Below are 19,629 nucleotides of genomic sequence, written 5' to 3'. Positions count from 1 at the left end.
ACACACACACACACGCCTCTCTATCTATAGCTAGTGTTTATCTGATATGTGTGATTGCAGCCCAGCCCTGAAAGTTCTCTCAAGCCTCATCACCTTTGTATATTATATGCAAGTCTTCCCTGACTGTGAGAACCTGCTCCCTTTATCCTTGATGTGGTTATTTTTCTGCTGATCTCCCAGTGGGTAACAGTTTCCTTAAGACACCAGTCTACTCCTCTGTGCCATTGTGGCCCCTGTCCCTTCTCCTGTACCCCTTCCTTCCTTGCCCTGTCCAAGGGAAGGGAAGCAAAGCCTAGTGGCTTTCCACCCAAACCATCAGGGAGAGAGGGAGGGAGAAGCATTTTTAATCTGGAAAGCCCTTTGCTTTGCCCCATGTCTGTCTGTTGAAGCACTTGACTTGCTTCGTCCCCTCACGGGCCCTTCCCAGATCACCCCAGCCTGAAAGGAGCCCATTTTTCTGTGGCAGCTTGTTTTTCTATTACCGCCCTTCACAGTTTTCCTTGAGCTAGACTTTCAACTTGCCTTGCTCTCCATCAGCCTGTCAACCCTGAAGTGTGGGATCCCCATCTTTTTAAAACTACTTTATTGAGGTGTGATTGACATATAAAAAGCTGTACATATTTAATGTATACAATTCGATGAGTTTGGGGATAAGTATACACCTGTGAAACCAGCACCACCATCAAGGTCATAAACATATCCATCACCTCCCAAAGTTTCCTCCCACCCCATTACTATTACTATTACTGTTATTATTATTATTATTATTAATTTGATCCTGATTTAATTTATCTTGGTGCTGGCCACAGAGCTCTTGCTGTGCACAGGTCTTATGTGTAGAACTGAAGGTGTTGGCTTTTTAGACTAGAATGTGAATGTCTTCCTCTTTGAAGCAGAGCCCTCTCTGCCTCAGCCTCTGAAGGAAGGTGACTCATGGCCCTTTGGAGAAGCACTTGTTGATACAAGCTTCCCTCCCTGACGTTCCAGTGGAAAATCAACCCTTTGCTGGCCTGACTAAATTTATAGTGGGTTGGCCCCAGCAGCTGGTGGAAGCAGCTGGTGGTTAAAATCTCTGACAGATATTTTTTTTCCTCTCTGAAAAATATTTCAGTCACTCTAGTCCCAGCACCACAGAATTTGGAAGCCATTTATAGCCTCTTACAGCTGGTCTGAGAAGAATTCCCCTATGTCCCCAGAAGTTGGCTCTCCCCTATCCTTAGCCATCTGGAGCGCGACCAGATCCCTGCAAAGTAAGACAGAAAGATCCTGGGGCTAATGGTACAGTGTGAATTTGACAGTTTTTTTCTTTTAACAATTTCACATGGTTCAATTTAATATACGTGTATACACACATATATGTATATGTAAAACTTATTAAAATTATGTCATATGGGAGGTTCATAAACCTCCCATATGACATAATATGGGAGGTTTATCCAGCCTATTAACTCTTGATTTACACACTATTCGAACCCCCGTAGTCTGTAGTACATTAGAAGCAGGGAACTGGAAGGCATAAAGTAAAAATGAGCCAGGTGAGTTGGGAGCAGACGTGCTGGCTCACAGCCTGCGAGGGAGGGACCAGACTGAGTTTGCAGAGTCCTTGAGATTGTGCCGTCCAGGACCTTCCCTTTTAAAGATGGAAAAGTTCAGCTCAGAGGAGTCACCTGGCTGAGATCCCAAGGTGGGGCTGGTCTAGAATCCAGCCCTCTTGACTTCGTGTACAATTGTTGTTTTAGTGCCATAGCATACCTCCTCACTTATATCATAGTCGCTCAAGATGCTGATCATGTGTCATTGACAAAGTGTTTAGTTATGTTCAGGATTCTCTGTTCAAAAAAAATCAAGGAAGTGTCTAACATGCTTTGAAAATTAATTCCATCCCAAAGAGTTAAAATTAAAATGCCATCCCGTAGAATATGCGAGCGGATACTGTTATCTAAAAAATTCTCCACCAGGACCTTATTTTCCCCACTGGTGCCTGTTGAGTGAGACATGGCTGGGTTTCTGTCCTGAGATGAGGCTGACAAGGCTGGGTCCTCCCTGGGGGAACGTGTGAGTGTAAAAGTGGGGGAAAGACGGCGTTGCTCTGCTTGTCCCGTCTCTTGAAACTTTCATTGAGCTATGAATTGAAGTTGCTCCCTGGCACTCAAAATTTTCCTTAAAAATGCTTTCTTATTTCTTTTGCTTATAAAAGCAGTATGTGTTCAGAATAGAACTAGAAAATAGAGATAAATTCAACGAAGAAAAAAACACTCATAACTTTACTACTGAAAGAATTACCATTAATACCTTGGCGTTCATTCACTCTGTTGCTCGCTTCCTATGTGGGTGTTTATACATACATGCATGTGTACACATATACACACACATACGTATATATCGATACACACGTGCACATAAAATCTGGATCATGCTGCCAATAGTTTTTAAACCTATTTTCAGTTAATAATGGATCCTTTACCTCTGGATACATGGAGAGCTACCTTCTTTTTTTTATTTTTTAATTATTTATTTTTTTTACCTTCTTTTTTAAAATGGTTGCAAATGAGTCCATTCTGTGGACATGCTTTAACTTGATTAACTGTCCCCTAGTGTTGGACGTTTTGGTTGTTTCCATTTTATTTTGCTATTGTGGTCACAGCTATGGTCCGCATCTTTGCTCACACCCTTAATCATCTCCTTAGAATAAATTCTTGGAAGTAGAATGGCTGTGTCAAAGAAAACAAAGTCTTTTACGGCTTTCGATGTGCATTGCCAGAACTCCTGGGCCACATTTTTCCACTCAGGCTTTATGACTTTAGAAAGTCGATATTGCCTATGGTTTAGGATTCTCCAAATCGTGATCCAACAGAGACACCCAGAGTCCCTGCCGGCCTCCTCCTCCAGGCTCGCCCCTTCCTTCACTTCACGCTGTGCCCATTTCTCTCTGGCTCCTTGGGTGTGGTCATTACAGGGCTTCAGGGTCACGTTCTGGGGGATTTGGGATAGTGGGTGGGAACCATGGAGGAAAAAAGAAGCATCACAAGATCCATGGGAATAAATAGAAAGGTGTGGGCACAAACGTGTGCTAGTCCGGTCATATTTAGAACATAGTTTTGGGAAGTTCACCCTGGGCCTCCCTGCCTGTCTTTCGTCTCAATGCCAAGGGCAGCACTTTGTGGCTGAGCATTTGATAGAGGCTTTGGGCTGATTCTTCAGCTTAGGATCAAGTCCCAGTCCCTCGACCTGGCCTTGTGACCTGGTTCCGGTCCACCTGTTCCCTTCCTGGTTGTCTTGATCTGCGTTCCAGCTACAGTGGCCTTTCTGCATTCCTCCAGAATGCCAGTCTCCTTCCTGATCTGGGGCTTTCAGATGTGTGGCTCCCTGTGCTGGGGGCACTCTTCCTTCCCTCACTCTTCAACCTTTGGGACATAGCCTAGTGGGGTGGTTAAGAACATGGCTTCTGGGGTCTGGCTTGGGTTTGTATCCTGGTTCTGCCTCTTACCAGCTGTGCAACCTTGGACAAATTCCTTAACTTCTCTGTGCCTTAGTTTCCTCATCTGTAAAATGGGAATAATGATAGCACCCACCTCACAGGGTTGTTGTGAGGATCACCATATGGTGACATCTGTAAGTGCTTAGATAATAGTTCCTGGCACACAGCAAGTGTCAGCAAACATTCTCTATCACTGAGCTCGTGACTGGCCTCAGCTTACAATTTTACGAAGACATTTTTCCTGACCCCCACTCCCAGCTGGGACCTCCTAGTTTATGCTTTCTTAGCCATTTGTACCTTTCCTTCTTAGCAGTTACAACAGTTATTACTGGATAAATAAGCATTTTTAAAAAATGTTTGACTGTTTCCCGAGACTGTAAGCTCCATGAGGGCAGAGACCACCTCTTTCCTGATCACCACATAGAGTTGTTATTCAATCAATATCTGCTCAAGGCATGAAGATAACTGTCTCGTTACTGACTGCTCCAGAGCTGAGTTCATCAGAAGGAAGAACTCTTGACTCTCCCCGATAAACTGAGACATAACTGATCATGAAAGGGGTTTCCCAGCAGAATAAGCAGATCTGTGTGACCAGAGACAGTGTCTGGTGACATGTGTCCCTCCGAACTTTCAAATCCAGCTTGCTCTTGGAGGTTGTCAAATGCTGACTTTCCCAGTGCATGAAGGACCAGGGTAGTTTTCAATTTCTATCTCACTGTAGATCAAAACTTTTGAAAATATAATTAAATGAATTACTAGAGAATGAAACAAAACTCAAGGCCAGGGTTTCTCGACCTCGGCACTACTGACATTTGGGGCCAGGTAGTTCTTTGTTGTAGGTCTGTCCTGTGCACCGTAGGATGTTTAGCAGTATCCCTGGCCTCTACCTACTAGATGCCAGTAGCACCCGCCCCCTCCAGCTGTGACAACCAAAAATGTCTTTAGATATTGCCAAATGTCCCCAGGGGGCAAAAATCACCCCTGCTTGAGAACCACCCATCAAGACCTACAAAACACAAGCCCTGACTTACATTGTTAGCGTCAGCAGACAAAATGAGTCTATCGTGTTGCTCTAAAGGTTTCTAAACCCTCACCCCAGGTGTCTGTGCTGTCTCATCGTGGAGTGGTAACCGCCCCTCCTGGACCACCCCCCTCCGTGGGCTACACCTGGAGCAACACCGGCCCCTTCCTCTATGAAAAGGGAAACTGAGGCCCTGCTTAGGGCCCAGATAGAATGTGCTGTTGAAACCTATTTAAGACGTTCGGGAACCTTTCTGAGCCTTGGTTTTTTTCCTTCCTTCAGTTCACCTGTAGTGGATGATGTCACCCAACCAGCTGCCCTTGAAGACCTGGAAAACCCTCTCTTAGCTGCCTTCTCCCCCCACGGTGATGTCGGCGGCTGGGTGTCCACGGATTTGACAGCCCAGAGGTATGGTGGCGGTGGTGCCCACGGCGGATGGCGGGACCCCTGGGCCCGGTCCCTGAGGCTGCCTGCTGCCCTCCGTCCCGTCCCATCTTCTGTCCCGCGGTTCCCCCCGCGACCCAACACACACACACAGGTGTGCTCACGCTCCTGCACAGGGCTGGGCCTCTTCTTAGGGCCTCAGGAATTACCTGAGCGGGCACCAGAAAGAACCCCCCGACCCCACCCCGTGCTCTATTTAAAATAGAAGTCCTCCAGGAGCGATATCATGCCCTTTGTACGTTTCCAGGGAAGGACTTAGCCACCTCTGGCTTCCCGGGACACGCGCTGGGTCAGCCACTTGTTTTCTCTGTCTTTGGGGAAGAGAAGAGGCATCAGCACACGGGGAAGGGGACCAGGTCCTGCGCCTTGCTCAGCAGACGGGCCTGGGGGGCGGGGGAGGGGCTTTCTCCGGCCTTGTGTTCCGCCCGTGCGCCCTCCCCCTGCCCCGCGTGCCCCGCACCCATCGCTGCTCCCCGTGTGCGGCGTGTGCACCGGGCTTCGCCCCGGACTCAGAGGGTGCGGATTTGACACGTGGTTTATTTAAACCAGGCTTGCTCACAGCCAGCCTCGGGACTCGGCTCACACGCCTGTACATACACACACACACACACACACACACACACAAGCTCTCTCTCTACACACGTCTATATGTGTCTCTCTTGATATTTATATAACATATGTACACACACACACACACAATCTCTCTCTCTGCACACGTCTATATATGTCTCTCTCTATATTTATATAACACACACACACACACAATCTCTCTCTCTACACACGTCTATGTCTCTCTCTCTATTTATATAACATATGTACATATACACACATACACAATCTCTCTCTCTCCCCACGTCTATATATGTCTCTATATTTATATAACATACATACACACACACACACACAGTGTCTTTCTCTACACACGTCTATATGTGTCTCTCTATATTTATATAACATACACACACACACACACACACATTTTAATCGTATTTGTATTAGTAAAACAGCTGCTTTTTGCCGGATGGTGCATGGCACTGGGGAACCATAGTGAACGGGACAGACACTGGGTCCCTTCTCCCCAGGCTGAGACAGGAGCCTCCCTCTGAACTCCTGCAGCCACCCCTCTCCCCCTGTGTCACTGCCCTTCACAGATCCCTATGAATTATATGTCTCGAATGCCCTCTCTTCGCGGGGAGGAACTGGATCAGCTGCGACCTCTGGAACCACAGCGCCCAGGCTGGCCCGGGCTGGTCCTTGGGGAAAGGCAGTAGACTTGAACTGGGCTAGAGGGAAGAGGGGGGTGAGCCTCCTTGTCTGCCTGCTTGGGGGCCAGTGTGCGCTAACCACTCCCGAAGTCGGCCCTCTTGGGGGACAGGCGGTCCGTTCCTGCCTGGTCCCCGCTGTCCTGCTGGGACAGCGTCGAGAGGCCTCTTCATAAACTGGGAGGAGGTTTGCCTGGTGGAGGAGAAGTGTGAGGGCAGGGCTGACACAGCAGGAAGCTCCAGGCCGGAAACACATGCTCTAAGGCAGCTGCTCGTTGACGTCGAATTCCGAGTGTTTCTGTTACAGGTGGGAGTCAACCATAGTTCTTACTTATGTATGAGTTTAACTTCTTAAAGGAGGCATCCTAGCTGGGGAACAAGGCCCTCAGCACACAAGGAGCGTGCAGAAGCTTCCAGGGTGAAGTCGGGCATTCCCTTCCGTCCTTGTGCTCGGCTTCCTGCCCTCCCCCATGGCCCTTCCCTGACCCCCACCGTTTTCGCAAGGCCAAGGGACCTCCAGCTGCAGCCGGAGGGGCTCAGCCTCCCTTAGGGAAAGGAGTGGGGCTGAGATCATCCTCATCCAGTGCTCGAGGGACGCCAAGGGGCCGTGGGAGCAGAGGATACAGGAGGGCTTGGCTGGGTGGCTCTCGGGAGAACTGACGTCCACCGCGGGCTGTTACTGGTGCTTCTGAAGTTCCCGCCTTAACCCGAGACTGTGTGTTTCGAACGACCTGTCCCAGGCCCCATAGTAGTCCCGTGATGTCTGCTCTTTAAGCTTCCACTGAGGGCACTTCCTGTGCTCCAGGCACCACGCGGAGTGTATCTCCGTAAATCCTCACAACAGCCCAGCAGGTAGGGGGTTCTGTTACAACTGCTGTGTCACAGGTGAGCAGACAGAGGCTCAGAGACACGTGGCTAGTGAGTGGCAGAGCCGGGGTTTGAGGCAGGTCCAGCTTGGCTACCGAACCTGGTTCTGAGCTTCTCCACTGGCTGCAGGAAGCCGGGTTCCCCCTTCCCCCCACGCCACGGGGTCCCGCCTACATCACTGGCCTCTCAAGTCCGAGAAAGACATGAGTAAAGAAGTTGTGTTACCTGTGACTGTGACCAAGTGTGATCACAGGATGTAGGAAGGGACCAGTGGCTGAGTACTGAGTTCATCAGTGCTGAGGGCTTGGCCAGCTCTCTGGCTTTACTTTCTTCCAGTGGAAAGACTCAGTAGATCTCTATGCCGACTGAGCAATTTTGGTCCCTTGCCAGCGTGATTGGACGTTTGTCCAGAGTTGTATTGTTCTATTTTTACTGGAAATTGGTGGGAAGGAGGTAGTTCTGATAGGAGCAGAGATTGGTCTGCCTTTGGTTACCAACTCTGTCTACAAAATACGGTCGATCCGAGTTATTTGCAGATTCCATGTTTGTGAGTTTGCTTCCTCGCTGAGATTTATTTGTAACCCTAAGATTGATACTCACGGCTCTTTCAGGGTCATTTGTGAACACATGCAGAGCAGCAAAAAATTTGAGTCACCTGACGAGCGTGCTCCCAGCTGAAGTGGAGCAAGGCGACCTCTGGCTTCTTGCCGCAGCTCTCGTGTTATGAAAAGCGTCCTTTCACAGTATATTTAGTGCCATGCTTTTTGTGATTTTGTGCATTTTGTTGATGATTTTGCTGTTTAAAATAGCCCCCAAGCACAGTGCTGAAGCGCTGTCCAGTGTTTCAAAGTGCAAGAAGGCTGTGATGTGCCTGATGTAGAAAATACTTGTGTTAGATAAGCTTCGTTTGGGTGTGAGTTGTAGTGCTGTCTACTGTAAATTCACTGTTAAGGAATCAATTATATATTAAATAAGATGTTTTTAAATAGAAACTCACATAAAGCAAGATTATGTTTTGATCGATTGACAAAAATATTGGGACCAGTGGCTTGCAGGAACCTAACCCTAGATTTCCTCTAGGAGCAATGGTTTAGTGTCTGCTAATTCAGTGTCCACGGTGACTTTATAGAACATAGTTATTGTGAATAAAGAGAATCAACTGTACTTAACCTTGCTGCTCTGTGGGAGTGACTAAGAAGGGCATTCTGGGTGTGTGGTGGTGGCTTTTTAGACCTCAGAAATGACCCTGCCTCCCCACCCCATCTGTCTTAGTCTGTTCCTGCTGCTATAACAAAATACCACAGGCTGGGTGGCTTATATGCAGCAGAAATTATTGCTCACAGCTCTGGAGGCTGGAAGTCCATGATCAGGGTGCCAGCATGGTCGAGTGAAGGCCCTCTTCCTGGTTGCAGACTTCTCCTTGTGCTCTTACGTGATGGAAAGATCTGGGGAGCTCTGCAGGGTCTCTTTTATAAAGTCATTAATCCCATCATGAGGGCTCCAGCCTCATGATCTAATCACCTGCTAAAGGCCCCACCTCCTAATACCATCGCCTTGGGCACTGGGACTTCCACATAGGAATCTGGGGGGACACAGACATTCAGATCATAGCATCACCCACAGATCCCCCCCTCCACTTCCTGTTCAGAGCAGGGACAGGAGAGGCAGGGGGAGAGGTGAGGAGAGACGGGGAAGGAACAAACCTGGGCAGAGGGCAGCCTGCAACATCCTCTAGAGGTTTGCTGCCCCGCAGAAGCAGGGTTGGTACCTTAAATTAAAAAATTAATTTAAATTAAAATAAAAATATGTTAAAAAATTATTAAAACAAGAAAAGTGGGGCTGGAGCATTTTCTTTAAGCCACCAGAGAGAAAGCAGAGCCGGACTCTCTCCCTCCTTTCTACCGCTACTAATTCTTTGGTGCTGATCCTTCCCTTTCAACTCTTCTTTCTGAGCAAGAACAAAGAGAGAAGCCACCCCCGTCCCTGCAGCAATTCTCAAATAAAATGAAAGGGATTTTGACGCTCCCCTTCTCTCCAGTTAAAGCCACTGGACGACATCAAACTTGCTCCCTCCTCGGGGAACAGCCCCTGAACCCCCTGTAAATGGTTGAGCTTCCCTTTGGCTTTTGACATCCCCGGATGGCACAGAAAGCTGAGCCCAGACCCTCTAGAACATTCTACAAATGACGAGATTGCCTGTGGCCACTTGTACTCCCATCTGTTCAATATTTTCTATTTTTTTTATAAAGCAGCAGAATTGTTTTTCAATTGGAACCTTCCAGCTCTACTACCATTTGTTAAACAGAGTAAAACGGGGCACCCTGGTTACATCTGGGAACCTTCAGTGCTTTTCCTATAGTCAGGAATCCAGGCAGAGGGGTCTCTTTAGACCTTGAGGACTCCTGTGGACACAGCTGGAAAACTACTCACCTGACTCATGTCCATGGGGTCCAAACGTTAGCATGCCTCAAAATAACCCACTTCCAGCCCAGATTGCTGCCCCATCCCCAGAGTGTCTGATTCAGGAGATCTGAGGAGGCGCCCAGGACTTTGCTTTTTAACAAGTTCCCGGATGCAGCTGCTACTGCTGGTCTGGGGTCCACAGTGGGAGAACCACTGGGTAAGGCAACGTGTCCAGATGCTCTTCTCCTCACCTGTCTGGCTGTTAATGGCTCCTCAGGGTCGGAAACACCTGACCCAGCAGCTGGCGGCTGAAGCTTCTGATCTCTGCCTTCGGACCGAAGAGCCAGGAGTAGGGGATAGCCCCTGCCCAGCTAGATCGTCTCACTAGAGTTTCCAAATTCAGAATTTTCCAAAGTTGAAAGCACAGGGAATTCATACTGACTTACAGCTTCTGTTTTTCCTCTTGCTCCAAATCATGTGGTTTCTTTTGGTTTCATCTGTTTGCACAATAAGTTTATTTTGTCTTTCTGCTATAGGTGTGTGTGGGTGGGTTCAGCTGCTTCAGAAAGGTTAGCTGAACCTTTATTTAAGCAAGCGCCTTGTTAAAAACTGAGGGGTAAAGTGGGGGCACTGTTTTTTTAATTTAGAAAAGGGATCGCCTGAAAGTCTTCTCTGAATAACCGAATTCCTTTGTACCATTTAAAAGGTACATGTTGAATGAAGGTACATGCTCATGAAACAGAGTTACGTAACCAGTACCTAGCAGTCCGAGTCAGTTGGGATGCACCTATATATTTGTTCAGAACCTTTGGGTTTCCAGTGTCCAGCTGGCTACTATTAGGTTGAAGCACATGAATCGCCACATTGGCGATTGTCAAAATATTGACAGCTTCGTATGGTTCAAACTAGCACGGGATTTTGTTCTTGGCTTGGTTTTTCATGGTTCTGGAGCTGCTTTATGGAGTAGGTAGGTTTTGACTTTCTGAATAAATAGTTAAATCTTGGATATCTGAGATCAGTTTCCTTTTGTCCTCAGTATCCTCAGCTCTGCATTCTCTGTTAACCAAGGACCGTCAAGGCACGCAAGGAATCTTGCACCTGGGAAGAGGATGCAAGGAACTGGGAAAGACAGTGGTGGGAATTAATGTGCTGGATGATCCAACCCAAATGAAAGCCTCTTGTAGTTTTGGGATGGCATTTATGACTTTTCCTTTAGTTAATATTTTCCTTCCTGATTACGTTTTGCTTCTGCGAAGCTTAAAAGTAATTTCTGTCCTCTGAGCACAGACTCGCTCTGTGAAAAGGGTATGAATGTGCTGGGAAGGAACCGACAAGCCTGTTCAGGGTTAACCGTGCACAGCCAGCCTACGGCCAGACATCTGAAGGTCGGTGGCGTCTATACTCTCATGTGGGCTGCTGTTCACAGGCTGGAATATCTCCCTCGCGACTAGAGGTCACTTGATGTGCCTGCCTTGGAGTTTCCAGCCAATTTGCAAGCCTCTCTGGGCACTTTCTGGTTTTGGCTTTGTTGCTTCTCAGCGGCTGCGTCTCGGAGGAGGGTGGTGCAGGATCTCCCGTCTCGGAGGCTCCTCGTATCAAACCCCAGGCCTCGGTTGGACTGATTGTCCAGTGCTCCTGTCGACCGAACATAGCTCTCCAAACCAGCAATTTCAAAGCGCTTTTCTTTCTCTGGCTTGCGTCTCACTTTCAGCCTGAGCTGAGTCTTTGGCCTTAGCTCTTGCCCTATTACGTGATCGTGTGCACTTGGGGATTCAGGAAGAAAAAAATCAAGGGGGCCTGTGAGGAAGGGCTATTGTGTTAATACCTTCCAGATGGTGATGTGAAATGGGAGATAAGATGCTGTCACCCATCTGGCCCGACAGGATGTGATAATGCTCGGCTTGTATCTTGGGGGCCGTTATCACACTCCCATGACAGCCAGGGTCACTCTGGTGTTTGTCCTTGGACAAGGGCTTAATTTGGCAACTCTCTCCGATCTCTAAAATGAAACCTGCTATCAGTTCAGTGGGGGATCCGCCAAGAAGGACTCAAAAGCCCTGACTGAACAGGGTGTCAAGAGACAGCAGCTGGTGATGGCATCTCACTACAGCTGGGCTTGGAGGACTGTCGGGCTGAGTGCCAGCCCTGAAGCAACATGCTCTGTGTTTCTCAGGTCTCGTGTGCGTGGTGACTGCATCCAAACGGTTAATGGGACCAGTTGTTGTTAGTGACGACCTTGGTGAGGTACTGAATCAGGGATGGCAAACTCTGACCCGTTCGTAGTGGTTCCTTAGGAATCTGTGTTGAGAAGGATTCAGAGGTCTTGTGCAGCTGGGCCTCGCAGGAAAGAATGCCTTGATCGACATGCCATTTCTATCTGCTGAAAGTATGGTGAGTTTATTTGCCCTTTTTTTTGGTCAACTCTTCCCTTCAAAAATAAAAGGCTTAAATTAAATCAACATTTCCTTCATCTTCCAAAAATGCAAATACTTGACATGAATTTGAATTCAGCTTCTTTGTTATTCCATAGGAGACATTGATTAACTCCCTACATGGGAAAAGGGATTAGTGGACTTTTACAACTAGAAGGGTCTTTGCAGCCCTATTCCTGGCCCATTGTATAGGGGAGGAGATCAAGGGCAAGTGAATATAAGTGCCTTGCAGAAGCCAACTGAGGGGAATTCCTTGGCGGTCCAGTGGTTAGGACTCCGCGCTTCCAGTGCAGGGGGCACGGGTTCGATCACTGGTTGGGAAACTAAGATCCCACATGCCACGTGGCATGGCCAAAAAAGAAAAAAAAGAAGCCAACTGAGATTGCAGATGTGGACCCCGTCTCAGGGCTCTGCCCCGCTCTGTGCTGGGCTTGACAGCTGCCCACGAGTTCCCACTGAGGGCTGGGAGTGGTCCTGGGCATTGGAGAGGGCCTGACTCCCTGAGAATAATGTCTCTAAGAGAAGTCACTGCTGCTCACGGGAGACTTGAGCGGACAGCAGCTGGCAAGGGGAGGCTGACCTGGTCACCGGCTCCTCACCTCTGCTCCAGCAACAAGGCCCGCTGGCAGCTCAGGGCGCCTTGGAGGGGCCCTATGGAAGCTTCCCCTCGGGGTCTAGAACCAGGGCTGACTTCAGGGGCATGTGACCTGGGCAGTCGCCCAGGGCCCCGTGCTCAGAAGGGCCCCGTGCTCGGTTCAGCAGGCTGCTGTTGTCACCCTCCCGGAATTCTTATACTTCAGGCACACAGGGCCTTGCGTTTTCACTTCGCTTTCATTTGCATTCCTGCAGCTTATGTTGCTGGTCTCACCTCAAGACGGTTGGACTCTGAGATTCCAAGAAGATAGGACAGTTGTCCCACTGTCGGTGGCCTGCATGTTTGGGAGGCCAGGGGGCGGGAGGGAAGGAGCTGCCATGTGTTGCGCACTTGTTCCGGGCCAGGCCCCGTGCTGGGGGCTGGAGAGACCACAATGGCTGTGACTCTAGTAGGAGAAGAGGACGTGTTAGCAGAAAACAACAGCATATGCAGAAGCCAGGCCCAGTCCAGCCTGGCAATGCAGGGTTACCCCTGCCGGGATGGGGGGAGCTTCCTTGTTTGGGTGACACTGCAGGATGATTATGGGGTGGGCTAGGAGGGGGGCCTGAGAGAGGTAGGCGGGGATTCAGGGGCAGCGTCTGCTTGAGCAAAGACACAGAGGCAAGAAACTGCCAGGAGCCCTTGGAGACTGGCTTGGTGGGGTCAGGGCAACAGCAGGACAAACCCGGGAGGGGACAGAGCTGGGCTGCGGGAGCCGCAGCTTGCGAGGCCCGGGAGTTTCACCTGTATTCCATCAGGTGTAAGGTGTGGAAAGTGGGGGAGGGCTTCAGGCAATGAAAGGACCTGATCAGAGCTTGAGTTGGGACATTCTGGTGTCTGTGTGTGTGTGTGCTGGGGCGTGGGTGTGCAGGAGCCCTGCTCAGAGAGGCTGCAGGCCTGGACCTGCAGGACAAAGAGGACAGATTCTGGAAGGACAAGGGATGTGACTCAGCATGAAGGGGCCATGATGGGGCGAGAGAACAAGGAGAGTCAAGGACAGTCTCAACTTCTGGTCCAGGGCCTGGACAGCTGGTGGGGCCACTAGCCAAGCTGGGGAGAAATTTGGGGGGAGGAGGAGGGTTAGGAGGGAAGAGGAGGAGTTCCGTAGGTGCCCGTGTGTCAGAGCTTCGGTCGTGAGTCACTGAACCTTCCCCTGTTGGGGCCTGACCTCCCCGCCTCCGGGGTTGGACCCAGGGCAGGCTGCAGACCAGGAGGGAGGGGCACCATCATTCTTAAAAGAGCTGTTGAGTCATTTGTTTGGTGCCTTTAGCTGATGGGAACAGGCCAGCGCCGGAAGGGTGTGGCCCTGGTGGTCTGGGTGCCAACCAAGTGGAGGGCGGAGCGGGCAGGCATCCGGTCTCCAGGCTGAAGAGCTGAGGGGACCCCAGGGTGTTCTCAGGGGTGGGGGGATGCGGTTGGCCTCGAGGCGTCCTCATCACAGTGTGACTGTCACTGTGCTTCCCCGTGGGGTCGGCCTTGTTCTGAGGCCACAGCTCCTCCCCTCTGCCAGGGTTTTCAAAGACAGAAACCTTCCCTTGCACTTTGATGGAGTTGTAGAGTACAGAACCACGAACTGTGTCACCTTTTCTGTTTGCATTAAATTAAATAAAATCTTCAGGGGGTGTGCAGAGGAAGGGGCTCGGCCAGTGTAATTTCTTTAGAAAGCAAATTTTAGACTAAAGGCTTGAGTTTGTAAGTGGCCTGTTCACTGCTTATGGGTAAGAATAAATGTAGCTTTCCAGAGTGTGAAAATGGCTTTCTTAAGGAGCTTAACAGCCCCCCGTAGTTTTCATTATTCATTTGAGTCATGTCTTTACGAAAAAAGTTATTTCAGCCACTGTCCATGTTGTTACAAACAACAGTTTGAACAGCCAAGGCATCGTGCCATCTGTAAACCCACTTCGCACGTTTGCCAGTTCTGCCCACGAACTCATTGTAATTTTTGTTTACGTGTGGATTGCCTTGCTCTGGGCTTAGCCAGGGTCATTACTCTCTGGTCTGTTTTGCTCCTAGTTTCCGTGAGGCCCAGGGGAGAAGGTCATGTGGTTCCAGCTCTGTCTCTGCTCCCTGAACCCAGTTTGGTCGTAGCCATTCGGGACTCCCCCCACCCCGCCCCCCCGCCCCCGGCTCTCCCTCTGCCCGTCCGAGTGCCCACTGTGGGTGGCCCGGCTGGATGTTGGGCTGCTGGGGTGAATCTGACAGATAAAGCCCCTGTCCTCAGGGAGTTCGGTCTCCCTCGTGGTCTTCAAGTCCCAGGAGATGGGAGTCACCGAGGAGGAGCTGGGGGCTTCCGGGTGTGTGCTAGGGGGTCCGTTAGAAAGTGGACATGGAGCTGGACCCCAGCTTCGACCTCTGGCTGGGTTTCAGGCTCTCGGTGCTGAGTCACGCGGTGTTAAGGACTCAGAGCCTGGGTTCCCATCCTGGCTCCACCGCCTGCTCGCTCTGTGACCTCGCCTCTCGGAGCCTCGGCTTTGATCTCTGTAAGGTGAGGGTGATGGCATCTGACTCAAAGGCTGTTGTGGCGCTTCCCGAGGTCACGTATGTGAAGCACTTAACACAGGCCCGGGCTCACAGGCGCAGGCACCTAGGACAGAGCCACCCCGGACATTGGCACCGGCAGGGGCGAGCCACTGCTGTTTCCGTAGCTGCGGAATAGTGAAGGCCAAGCCAGGACGCGGGAAGCGGAGGAGTTGCTGGCCCGGGGAGGAGGGGGGCTTCCAAGGCCAGGACACAGCAGGGGCAGCCAGTGCTGTGGGAACCCAGGGAGGGGGGGCCCGGCTGGTCAGAGCAGAGCAGGTGAGGGTGAGGAGGGGTGGGGCGAGGCGCGAGGCAGAGGCCCGGCCCTGCAAGACCTGCCCAGAGCTGCGACGGGGATTTGGGGCTAGACTGAGTGTTCTTTCGCTGTACTGGGTGCGCGGTGCCCGTGGCAGCCGTCCTCCAGGCCAGGAAACCAACCTCGCAGGTGGATGTGGAGGAGTTGGAGATTAGCAGGACGCCCTTGACACGGAAACCCGGAAACCCGAACGTCCTGCCTTCCTGCAGTGCGGGAGCTGCCAGCAGGAGCTCACGCCCACAGGGAAGCAATGAGTCCCCACCACGAGGCTGTGAAACTCGTAACCCCAGCTTCGACCTCTGGCTGGGTTTCAGGCTCTCGGTGCTGAGTCACACAGTGTGGACAGCAGTGCGGACAGCCGGAGAGGCTGGGAGGGCTAACCCGCCCTGGAAGTCTGTGGACGGCATCGCTAGTCTTGCTTTTGCCAAAGGGGAAGATCAGAACCTCTTTTGAGCTCCAAGCCTGGTGCCTTTTGGCTCCAAGGGTGTGTCTGTCTGCAGGTGGCCTTCCTTCCTGCCTTCCCTCCCGCTGGGGGCCACCCTGCACTCCCAGCATTTCCCTGGATGTCCAGCAGGGGGCACTCACCCATTAAACCAGGGACAGGGCTGTGCTCTGGGAATCCTTCCCCAGGGAAGAGGGATCCTGGCAAGTTCCTGGTGCAGGTTCCTTGGTTACCCATGAGCCTCTTCACCTTGACTTTTCTCAGCCTCAGAGTTTTGGGTCAAATCCTGGGGAGTTTGCAAAATTGTATTTTAGTTTTCAACTCCCAGAGTTCCACTGCTTATTAAAAAGTGATGAGAAACGATCATATGAAAGTCCCTTCCCCCAAACAAAACTCAAACAAGACAACTCAGAGTGTTCTGACACCCAAGCTGCCTGCCGCCTGGGTTCTGCTGCAGCCTAAGGAGAGGGGCAATTCACAGCCTGGCCTGGGGGCTGCTGCGCTGGAAGGTGCAACCCGACTGTGTCTAAGCAGAGGCCTGGGGAACCCGGTGGGGAGCCTGGGGCAGCAGTGTGCTGGGTCTTTAAATACCCAACGCCATGTGTGTGAGTGGGTTGGGAGGGGTGAGGGGGCCTGATGAATGTGCCATTAAGGAGCCGAGTCCCACTGGGAATAATTCTCCCTTTGTGTCCCCAGCACCTCCCCAGCTGCTGCCCGTGTGGATCTCACTCCCCCGGCCTCAGAACACACATCTTTGCCTTCCGCCCCAGCTGGTGATGCACACGCATCTTTGCCTTCCACCGCAGCTGGTGATGGAGTCGAAGCTTCCATTCCCTTCTGCCAAGGTCTAGCCAAGGACTTAAGCAGGTATTGTACAAAGGTCTCCTTCCAAGCCGCTGCCCCCAGAGAGGAGGGGCCTGGTGGTCTCTGTCCCTTAGGCCCTGGGGGAGCTGCCTTTAGGATGGCGCCAAGAAGGCGTTGACAGTTTGGACCCGTGATGCCATGTGTGATTGTTTGGGCTGTAGTTGATCTGAAGTTTATCCATGCTAGCAAGCTCTCCATGTAACAGAGGGGACGTCCTGTGTGAGTATTGGTGTATTAATTGGCGTTCTCCAGAGAAACAGAACCAGTGGGATATATATACACATATACAGGCATAACTTGTTTTATTGCACTTTGCAGATGTTGAGTTTTTTACAAATTGAAGGCTTGTGGCAACCCTGAATTGTGCGAGTCTATTGGCGCCATTTTCCCAACATTTGCTCCCTTCGTGTCTGTGTGTCACATTTTGAGAATTCTCGCAATATTTCAGACTTTCTCAATAGTATATTTGTCATGGTGATCTGTGATCAGTGATCTTTGATGTTACTATTGCAAAAAGATTATGACTCACTGAAGACTCAGATGACGGTTAGCATTTTTTAGCAATAAAGTATTTTTTAATTAAGGTGTGTACAATGGTTTCTTTAGACATAATACTATTACACACAATAGTCTACAGTATAGTGTAAAAGTAACTTTTATATGCATTGGGAAACCAAAAACTTCGTGTGACTCACTTTATGGTGATATTCGCTTTATTGTGGTAGTCTGGAACCATACTTGTATTACCTCGGAGGTCTGCCTGTTTAGAGAGAAATTTATTTTAAGGAATTGGCTCATGAAAATGTGGAGACTGGCAAATCCAAAAACTGCAAGGCAGGCCAACAGGCTGGAGACCTGGGGAAGAATTGATATTGTAGCTGGAGTCCAAAGACCGCCTGCTGGCAGAACTCCCTCTTCCTTGGGGGATCTCAGTCTTTGTCTCTTAAAGCCTTCAACTGATTGGGTGAGGTCCACCCACATTATGGGGGGTAATCTGCTTTACTTAAAGTCTACTGATTTAAATGTTACTCTCATCTAAAAAAATACCTTCACAGCAACATCTACACTGACCAGATATCTGAGTACAATGGCCGAGCCAACACTTAAAACTAATCATCACAGCAAGTATTCAGAACTCCTGTTTCTATGCAAACAGCTGGTTCTGATTAGAAACTATTCTGCTTAGCTATTAAGTCTTCTAAAGAGCATTTTCAGTTAGTCTTTTCTTGTGGAGGGCTAAACACACCTGGGTGTGTTGAGAAGGGGAAGCCCGTGGCCTCAGAGAGTCCTGCTACTGGGGAGGCCCAGAGGTGCCCAAAGCTAAGCTGAAGGAGAGAGTGAGAGTACAAGGGGTGGCCAACGCATCGATGATCACCTGCCAAGCCAGTGTCCAGAAGTAATAGAGGAATCAGGGGAGAGGAAGCTCGTTGTATGCAGATGTGGTTCTAGAACACGCAGTGATGAGGAGGTGGGGATGGAGCTGGACCTGAATCTCTCTTATCTGGACGATACTCCATGGAGCAGACGCTCTTCCTTGCCCATTATCTCCTGAGGTCTACCTGCCTCTCTGTTGGTCCCTTGTCCCCGAGGGCTTCCCAGGGGAGGCAACTTCTAAGCTGAGAGTTGAAGGCTAAGTGGAGTTAACTACACACGGGCAGGGGAAGGAACAGCATCTGCAGAAACCTTGAGGAAAGAGAAGGGAGCAAAACTGAAGAGGTCCCATTGAGGCTGGGGCCTGCAGAGAAGGGAAGCGGGTAGCACAGTGGGCAGGGGCCGGTGGTTGGCATACCGTGGCTCATGTTAAGGATTGGGGGCTTTATTTTTTTTTCCTCGGTAGAATTTTTTTCGATTAATAGATTTCTTTTAAGAATACTTCTAGACTTACCAAAAAAATCGAGACAATAGTATCAAGAGTTCCCACTTACCCAAGCACACAGTTGCCCTATTATTAACATCTCAACAATAGCTTGGTTCATTTGATGCAATTCATGAACCAATATTGACACATTATTATTAACTAAAGCCCATAGTTTATTCCGATTTCCTTACTTATTCCCTAATGTCCTTTTTCTGTCCCAGGACCCCATCCAAGATACGACATGGCATTTAGTCTTTATGTCTCCTTAGGCGCCTCTTGGCTGTGACTGTTTCTCAGACTCTCTTGTTCTTGATGACCTTGACAGTTTTGAGGAGGACTGGTCAGGTACTTTGTCGAATGTCCCTTAGCTGGGATTTGTCTGATGTTTTTCTCGTGATTAGAGTAGAGTTATGGGTTTGGGGAGGATGATCACAGAGGTAAAGTGCCATTTTCATCACATTGTATCAAGGGTACTTACTATCAATGTGTTTTATGACTGTTCACATTGACCTTGATCGCTTGGCTGGGGTCGTGTTTGTCAGATTTCTCCACTGTCAAGTTCCTCTTTTTTTCCCCTTTTCCATACTGTCCTCTTTGGAAGGAAGTCACTGTGGGCACACCTCAGGACTGGGGAGTTGTGCCCCCTCTTTTAGGGGGAGTATCTACATACATTTCTTGGAATTCTTTTGCATGGGAGATTTGTCTCTTCTCCTCCATTTATTAACTTATTCAATCATTTATTTATATCAATATGGACTCGTGGGTATCTATTTTATACTTTGAGTTATAATACAATACTACTTTGGTTGCTCAGATTGTTCCAGCTTTGGCCATTGGGCCATTGGCTCTTAGGGCTTTATCTTAAGAAGGTCCAGAAGCCCTGAGGCAGGCAGAGATCTGAGCAGATTTGCATTTTTAAAAGATCTCTCCAGCTGCTTGGCAGGGCAGGAGTGGTTTCAGGACTGATCAGGGCCCCCAGGCCCTGAGGCTCCCTGTCCTGGCCCAGCGGACTGGACAGGACCAGGGACAGCTGTGGTCCCACTGCCCTAAGTACACCCTCAGCTGTGACTTCAGGGTGTTGCCAACTCCAG

General features: G+C 49.9%; 1 protein-coding gene across 19 annotated transcripts in view; it reads left to right on the top strand.

The window, feature by feature from the left end:
* TACC2 (transforming acidic coiled-coil containing protein 2) overlaps positions 1-19,629 on the top strand; it is a 205,509-nt gene that overhangs the window by 99,093 nt on the left and 86,787 nt on the right. For 15 of the 19 annotated variants that reach the window (XM_059899304.1, XM_059899311.1, XM_059899300.1 and 12 more), the window contains 2 exons: positions 4,782-4,907; positions 16,513-16,683. In XM_059899304.1, the coding sequence (XP_059755287.1) occupies positions 4,782-4,907; positions 16,513-16,683 (297 nt within the window). The remainder of the gene's footprint in view (positions 1-4,781; positions 4,908-16,512; positions 16,684-19,629) is intronic. The other 4 variants (XM_059899310.1, XM_059899309.1, XM_059899307.1 and 1 more) reach the window with 1 other exon arrangement.

Source organism: Balaenoptera ricei, chromosome 16 (genome assembly GCF_028023285.1).
Source record: "Balaenoptera ricei isolate mBalRic1 chromosome 16, mBalRic1.hap2, whole genome shotgun sequence".
Lineage (NCBI taxonomy): Eukaryota > Metazoa > Chordata > Mammalia > Artiodactyla > Balaenopteridae > Balaenoptera > Balaenoptera ricei.
Note: the sequence above shows the minus strand (reverse complement) of the source record. Positions and strands in the feature narration are given on the sequence as shown.